Raw genomic sequence first — 8,400 nt, forward strand, 5'->3', positions numbered from 1 at the left:
AGAGGGACTCAAGGCAAGAATGTGGACTGAGCACGGATTGGCCTAAGCTTGAGATGGGGATGTGCCGAGTGTGAGCCATGGCTCAGTTCCACTCACTATGCGACTTGGTAAGAGTTACTTGGCCTTTTTGGGTCTCAGTTTCACGTCTATAACATGGGCTAGAATAACAACAGGGATAGCTCCTTTCACTAAATCACAGGTTATTGAATATATCCAACGAGGTAATGTTTGTGAAAGTGCTTTGTAAATCTTATGGCACCATATATATACCAGCACTAATTGGAAAACAAATATATTTCTAAAATTTAATATACAGATTCAAGATTTTGTAATTCAAAGCAGGTTTAAACAATTGGGAAAATCCATGAGTATATTGAATTTATCATTATTAAAGTGAAGAACTAATGCCCGTCCCCCTCCAATTTGTCCCAACTCATCTCAACTTGTCCCATGTGTTTTCTTTCCCTCCCTCCATCTCTTCCTTCTTTCCTTCCTTCTTCCTTTCTTTCTTTGAGATGGACTCTCGCTCTGTCACCCAGGCTGGAGCACCATGGCAATATCTCGGCTCACTGCAACCTTCACCTCCCAGGTTTAAGTGATTCTCCTGTCTCAGCCTCCCAAGTAGCTGGGAATACAGGTATGTGCCATCATGCTCGACTAATTTCTTTATTTTTAGTTGAGACAGGATCTTGCTATGTTGGCCAAGCTTGCCTCAAACTCTTGGCCTCAAGCAATCCACCTGCCTCAGCCTCCCGAAGTGCTGAGATTATAGCCATGAGCTACTGTGACTGGCCTCCCTTGTGTTTTATTAAAGGAAGACCCATGTGATGGCCAGGAGACATGGCCCCCTCTTGTGTGACCCTGTGTTGTGCAGTGCATGCAGGAGGATTCGCTTCCCACAGGACACTTACCGAGCCCTTTCATGGCCTTCCTCAGGGTCTGGGCATCTTCCGCGGCATTGAATCCTGAAGCAGCTTTGACAGTACCTCCTTTGGTTGCCTGAGCACACAGAGAGTAATGCTACTGAGAGGCAGCCTCTTACCAACACAGAGGAATATCATTCCGCAAACATTTGCTGAGTACTGACCATAGCCTAGACAGTATTCCAGGTGCTGGGGATATAGCAGTGACCACAAAATATGAAGCTTTTGCTCCCTGGGAGCTGATGCTCTAGCTCATGGGAGGCAGACAGCAAATGAGCCTACAATTCATATTCCATAAAGTGCCTGGGGGTGAGTAGTGCTGTGAAGCAGATAGAGAGGTCCTGGAGGGCCCGTTCTAGGGAGTGACACTGAAGCTAAGAGCTGAATGAGAGGAAGCAGCTGCCCATGCAAAGATGGAGACAAGGGTTAGGGCAGAGGGAATGGCTTCTGCAAAGGCCCTGAGACTGGAACTAGCTTGTAGGGAGAGCAGGATGGAGGCCAGTGTGGCTCCAGTTGGGCAAGGAGGGGAGGGGCAGATGAATGACGTCTCTGCAGAATCCTGTTCCCCACAAAAGGGAAAAATATCAAACCTGAATCTAACCAAGCTTCTAGAGCCAAAAACAAATTTACAGTAAACAGAGGAGAAAGGAGAATGTGAAACCACACCAAAGGGTTGCAGTCAGCAAAATCCAGACTGAGACGCAGCACTTAGCCAATGATCTAGTTTCTTCCACAAATAAATTGCAAAGGGAATTTAAAGAGAGAGATAGAAGGGAACTACTGTTTAAAAGACGTTGGAAAGGAACATCAATGATCATAATGTGAACCTGTAGTGTCATAATTTGGATCATAAATCAAACAGTTAAAAAAAGACAATGGAAATTTGAACACTGATTTGATATTTGATGACATTAAGGACTTGGTTTTAACATTTTAAGGTATAAATTGGCATTATGGTGATATTTCATTTTGAAAAGAATTTAATCTATTGAAATAGTTTCAGATGAAATGATAAGATATCTTGGGTTTGCTTCAAAATCACACAAGTGGAAAAAAAGGGGAGGTAAGTAGAAATAAGGAAGAAACAGGCCAGATGCGATGGCTCACCCCAGTAATCCCAGCCCTTTGAGAGGCTGAGGCAGGCAGATCTCTTGAGCCAGGAGTTTGAGAACAGCCTGGGCAGACATGGTGAAACCTCACCTCTACAAAAACCTACAAAAAAATTAGCCATACATGGTGGCATAGGCCTGGAGTCTCAGCTGCTCAGGAAGCTGAGGTGGGAGGATCTCTTGAGCCCAGGAGGTGGAGGTTGCAGTGAGCCAGGATCGTACCACCGTGTTCCAATCTGGGTGACAGAGTGAGACCCTGTCTCAAAAAAAAAACAAAAACAAAAAACAAGAGTGACCATGAGTTAATAATTATTGATAGGTCCACAAAGGGGTTCCTTATAGTATTCTGTTTACTTTCGTGCATGTTTAAAGTTTTCCATAATATAAAAATTTAAATAAATGAATTAAAAATAAATAAAAGGAAATCAGAGAGGTGGGCTGGGGCCAGTGCAAGGCAGCCCTTCCAAGCCAGATAAGAATTTTGCATTTCATTCTAAGTACAGTAGAAAGCCACTGACAGGTTTTAAGCAAGTGGATGGGGATATGTGATCTCACTTATCTGTTTAAAAGATCCCCAGGCTGCTGTAGGGAGATGCAGAGACCATTTGAGAGCCTGAGCCAAGATCTGGGGGTGGGATATGAGCTAGACGAGCATGAAATAGTTAAGATAGAAATAAACAGAAGAACAGACAGCTCAGCACATGTTTTGGAGCAAAGGCGACAGAACTTGCTGATGGACTGACGTGGGAGGTGAGGAAAGAAAATAATCAAGTAAAACTTTAAATCTTTTCCCCTGAGCAGCTGGGTATCATTTATCCAGATGGGGAAACCTGGAGGAAGACTACCAGATTTAGGGTGGCAGTGTGGGGTGGGGTTTAGAAGTTCTATGTTGGAAATATTAAGTTTGGGATGTCCATTGAATATCCAAGTGGAATTGTCAAAAGGACAACTGGTTACACAATATAAGTCTGGAGGTCATGCCCAGCATAATAAAGTTAGGACGCATCAGCATTTAGGTGGCACTTGATGAGATGACCTGGAAAGAAAGTGAAAATAGGGTACAGGGACTTGGGATAAGCCTGGGTCTCTCCAACAGTACAGGTCCAAGAGAGGACAGCCCAGAAAGGATGGCTAAGAAGGGACAGTCCTTGAGCTCATAGGAAATCCAGGATCGTGCACTGTCCAGAGGCTGAGGAAGGAGGAATTAGCTGGCCCCTGGTCTACTGAGAAGCTTAGTGGGAAGGAGCATAGGCACTGGAGTGGGGTAGACCTGGGGTTGATTCTTATCTTTACTTCTTTCTAGCTGTGTGGCCTAGGGATGTTTCATTTTTCTCACTTGTATATTGGGAACAATGATAACTCACAGAAACAGGATAATACAGGAAAGCACTTAGTACAAAACCCAGAAAAAGTAAACACTAAAACAAAAAGTCAGACTTGATACTATAATCATCTTCATCATCATCATCATCATCATCATCATCAAAGGGAACTTCAGCTGTACCTCCATAATTATTTATATTATTTTTTTAAAATAATGAGATTATTTTGCCTACTTCTTGTATTATCCCTCCACATAAGCCTATGGGGTAATGCCAAAGCAGAATTTAGGATGGAGCATTTGTACAAGGTGGCAAAAACGGTGTAGAATAGAGCTAAAGTTTTCTGATAATCTAACTGGATCCAAGAACGTAATATGGGCCATCTGAAGGAACAGAGGATTTTTAAACCCTTAGTGCAGTTCTCCAGCAAGGCAGATTTGAGCTTCCTGCACTAGACCACCCTGGCCTAGACCCCTCAGGTCCATAGTGGCCCACAGCAAGCCCACTCAAGTCCTCAGACTCGAAGGGTATGGACCTTCTCTGCCAGAAGACCAGGCTTTCATGTCCTGGATACAGTAAGCATTGGCACTTGGTCATCATCCTCTATACATCTGACAGAGGACAGTGGAAATTTATGATATCAACTTTTTTGAGCACCATTATTGGTTGAATTGTAGCTCTCCCCCAAAAAAGACATGTTGAAGTCCTAACCTCCAGCATCTCAGAATGTGACCTTGTTTGGAAATAGGGTCACTGCAGATGTATTCAGTTAAGATGAGGTGATACTAGAGTAGGGTAGGCCCCTCATCAAATATGACTGGTGTCCTTATAAGATGATGTGGATATGTGAAGCACTGTAAGACAAAGGCAGAGATGAAAGTTATGCAGCAGCAAGCTGAGGAATAGCTAGGATTGCCAGCAACCCCCTAGAAGCTAGGAAGAGGCCCAGAAGGCTTCTGCATAGGTGTCAAAGGGAGCACAGCCCGGCTGACGTCTTGCTTTGGATTTCTGACCTCCAGAACTGTTAGGCAATAAATTTCTATTATTCTAAGCCACCCAATTTGTGGTATTAGGTTGGTGCAATTACTTTTGCACCAGCCTAATATTTTGTTTTGGCAGCCTTAAGAAACTAATAGAGGCACTTTACTTCTTTTCTTCTACCATATATCAGTAGTAGTATGCAAATTGGTGATTTGCTGTCAGAATTCCAACATGGCCTTTGACCTCAGCATGAGACAGCTTTCTGAGATGAATGTTTCACAAGGTTCTTTTGGAACTCCCATATTGAAAAGTTTTTGGATGGCACTCAAACACTACATTCAACTCTTAAGCAAACTGCATTGCTGAGGGACACTACTATGGGATTAGAATTAATATATAACAAGGTGAATCATAGAGGGATTGGCAAGGCTGGCTCCATTTATCAGTTAGCATTATTAGTGACTCTTTCTCCAGGAAAAAGATCAAGAAATCTGTTCCCTGTTAGCACGATCAATATCCAAATTGATTAAATTTCAGGGTATAATATACCATTATCCATTCTGGAAAGACAGGGAATTCTGTTCCAAGAGGACCCATTGTGGTAACAGGCAAAGGAAACAGAGAGGATATAGGAAGGAATGACAAAAATGAATAGATAGATGCCATATCACAATTGATTAAATACTGTTATTACATTATTAATGGAGAAGATAGATGCCAAAAAGATTGGAATACAATACAATGGAATACTAATGAGCAATACAGAGGAATGGAGGAACAAACTATTGATGTAGCGACATAGATGAATTGTAAAAAAATACGATGCCCAGAGAAAGAGTCAGACACAAAAAAGTACCTACTCTATGCACTCTATGATTCCGTTTATAGGATGTTCTAGAACAGACAAAACTAACCCATAACACTCAGAACAGCAGTTGCATTTCTTGTGTGGAGTGGAGGGCTGGGGGTTTGATCTGGAAGGGGCATGGAGGAGCTTCTGGGAGTGATAAAATGTCCTGTCTCTATAGGGGAGTATGCTATGTGGAGATATACGTTTGTCAAAACTTATCTACCAGGAACCTTAAAGGATGTGCGTTTCACTATGTGCAAATTATACCTCACAAGACATGTTTTAAAATGTTGAATACGATGATTTAAAAACATATTGTAGAGAATTTGGAATTTTTTTTAAAAATTAGGAAGAAAATTAAAACACTTATAACCACTATTTAGAGTAAATAATTTTAATGATATGAAATATAATATAAACATTATATTATCTCATTTGCATAGAGAAGAGATAAAGCATAAGATCAGAGTGAATACATAACTTGTTTCCTCTATTCCTATATTAAGTGGGGGAAAAGGAAGACTACAAAGTTATCATTTATGCTCTTGTTACTGTTCTTTAAAAATCATTATACCTATGAGTAAGGTCTACAATAAAATAATGGCAAATAGTTGGTATTTCCCATCTTGTGACTGTGTAGTGTGGTTTAATCATGATAGAAAAACAGGTTTAAGGAGGAAAGATGAAAGCAACAGAGGTAATTTTTCTAGAGTGGAAAGCATACAAAGGGTCACATGATTACAGTCTTCATTTGTAATCTTCATTTGTAGGAAAGCTGTGAGCCTGCTGAAGACAGGAAGAGCGTCTCATTAATTCTGAGTCCTAGTGCCACATGTGGCAAAAAGTAGGGACACCATAAGCATTTCTGAATAAATATTCTCCATGTTGGCTAGGCACAGTGGCTCATGCCTATAATCCCAGCACTTTGGGAGGTCAAGGTAGGAAGATAGCTTGAGGCCAGGAGTTCGAGACCAAATTGGGCAACATAGCAAGACCCTCGTCTCTATAAAAAATATAAATAAATAAATAAATATTTAAAAAAAATTATCCATGGCCAGGGAGAATCAGTCAGCAAGAAATTGATTTTAAACTAAAACATGAGAGATTTGGAGCACACATGAACATGCCTTTGACCGTCAGAGATCGTGAAGAAATTCTGGAATACCTAATGCAAAAAAAATTTAAGAGTATATTACTATTTGTTGAGGATACTTTACACATCCTTCTTCCTAAAGGAAGGCATCTCAAGCTGCCTCCAGCTTGAGATGGCAAGGCTCTCCATTTCCTATCTAGGTATAAGATTTCTACTTCTATTATTGCTTCTTCCAGAAGATCACAGATCAGAATTACTTAGAAGTACTTGTCTATTCAGAAACCATATTTGGGTGAGAGACAGAAGGAGAGCAGATGGCCAGCCTTAGAGCCATGTTTTCAGCAAAGAGGCTCAGCTTCCACCTCAGAGCTGAACTTTACAGAACTCTCAAAGGGATTCAATTCCATGCTTGTTCCAAACATCAAATAACCAAGGCCCAAGGAGTCTGATTACTGTCTAAAGCAGGGGGTGGTTGACATGCCCATATTGCTAAGAAGCACCCTTCTTGAGGTGCCTGAAATGATGTGGCTACTTCAGAATGTTGATAGCAGTCCTGTTCTGGTGGTAGAACCTGCAGAATTTTTAATTTTTCCTTTTTAATTGTTCTAAAATAAACATGTAGTGCTTCTGCAGACAGAAAACTACCACTCGTTTCTATATTCTCAGGATGTTAAAATGATTCAAAGAATTCTCTCTTTGAATCAATTTTCAAGGTCAAGTTGCTTACCACCCCTTAAAGAAATTTAAATGATGTTTAGAAATAGACCTGCCTTTTCATGTCCTCTTCCTTCCCCTCTGTTGAATAAACAAGGCTTTGTTTAAGCTAACAGTTGTTGAGTCCACATTCTGTACCTGTTGGCAGCTGGTACCAGATAGGGTGAGGCATTTCACAACTTACCATGGCCATGACTCTAGGTCAAGATCAGAGTTCAGTCACCCAAGCAGAAGTTCTTCTGTGATAAAAGCAGAGGGAAAATTATTCTGATGAAGGAAATGGCATTAAAATCATTAATCAAGATAACTTGCAGTATGCATTAAGCTAAGCCACGAGGAAATGACACACAACTTTATCAAGAGGCCAGGTACTGATTAGCCAAAGATATAAGGGGTGGGTTAGTAATTAGAGAAACTGTTACACAAAAAAGTCAACTTTATCACACTAGTAAAATATTTTCCTACCTGCTCTTCTGTTTGGATATACGTATGACAGAAATGAATCCTATTGTTTTGTTAGGGTAAAGTACCATTACTTGTACTCAAGCTGGACACAGATTCTGAACTGAATGTAACAGCAGATCAGAAGAAGCTCCCCCTTTGAGAAAAGAGATAATCCAGCCTACAGCATACCAGCCTCCTCTCTGTGTGTGCATATGTGTGAGTATGTTTGTGCGCGTGTACGTGTATGTGTAACGACAGGCCAGCAGCCCAACCAGCATTAGAATCTTTTCATTTCCCAATGGCGATTTTCAGTGCCACCATTCTAGGATTAAAGATGTTTCTTCCCTTTAAGCTGCAGCCTTATACATTCAACTTTGTCCCGAGTTTTCAGCACCCCCTCTTTCATCAAGAAGACTTGAATCATCACACATTTTTTAACCCCTTCAAAAAAACTTTAATACAAAGGATGCAAACATCTATAAATGAAAAATATGGTTCTTCTGACCCTTCTGGGTGTCATGGGAGAGAGAACATCATTGAATGAAAATGACAATGGCTTGACTTCAGATGGAATTGGACTATTTAAAATTGAGTTTCCCAGAAAAGTAGGCACTGATTTCTAGAAGGAAATCAACTCCTTATCAAAGCTATTTATTGAGCCAATTTGGCTGGTTAACATCTTCACTAGTATAAAGTAACCCAGTGCAGGACTCTCAGACGTGAGCTGAACCGAGTGTACACCATCAGACTGCAAGGGCACTGATGAAGCTACTCTGAAAGCTGGCTGTTCCCATCCTCCAGATGAGGACCACCCCGATTTTATCCCAGGAGCCTGGTCCATTCCTCCCATACTCCAACGGTCACACATTATACAAGGTACCCTTCTGCTTCCCCACTTCAACTACTCTGCAAGCCAATTAGAAAAACTTGTTTTTAAAAAAAAAAGGAGGGGAAAAGCCTCATG

At 41.1% G+C, this 8,400-nt stretch overlaps 1 protein-coding gene and 1 long non-coding RNA gene across 6 annotated transcripts in view; one reads left to right on the forward strand and one right to left on the reverse strand.

Moving 5' to 3' along the window:
• The window catches only part of ANXA4 (annexin A4), a 78,890-nt gene that overhangs the window by 30,198 nt on the left and 40,292 nt on the right, over window positions 1-8,400 (reverse strand). For all 5 annotated transcript variants that reach the window (XM_078349145.1, XM_078349143.1, XM_002757662.7 and 2 more), the window contains 2 exons: window positions 7,177-7,231; window positions 912-999 (listed from right to left, as the gene is read on the reverse strand). In XM_078349145.1, the coding sequence (XP_078205271.1) occupies window positions 912-999; window positions 7,177-7,185 (97 nt within the window). In that variant the 5' untranslated portion in view covers window positions 7,186-7,231. The remainder of the gene's footprint in view (window positions 1-911; window positions 1,000-7,176; window positions 7,232-8,400) is intronic.
• Window positions 1-8,400, forward strand: part of LOC118147294 (uncharacterized) — a 22,668-nt gene continuing 14,268 nt past the window's right edge. The window contains exons 1-3 of the long non-coding RNA XR_004733549.3: window positions 1-107; window positions 516-637; window positions 7,513-7,652. This is a non-coding gene — a long non-coding RNA (uncharacterized LOC118147294). The remainder of the gene's footprint in view (window positions 108-515; window positions 638-7,512; window positions 7,653-8,400) is intronic.

The sequence above is a fragment of the Callithrix jacchus genome, chromosome 14 (assembly GCF_049354715.1).
Source record: "Callithrix jacchus isolate 240 chromosome 14, calJac240_pri, whole genome shotgun sequence".
Classification (NCBI taxonomy): Eukaryota; Metazoa; Chordata; class Mammalia; order Primates; family Cebidae; genus Callithrix; species Callithrix jacchus.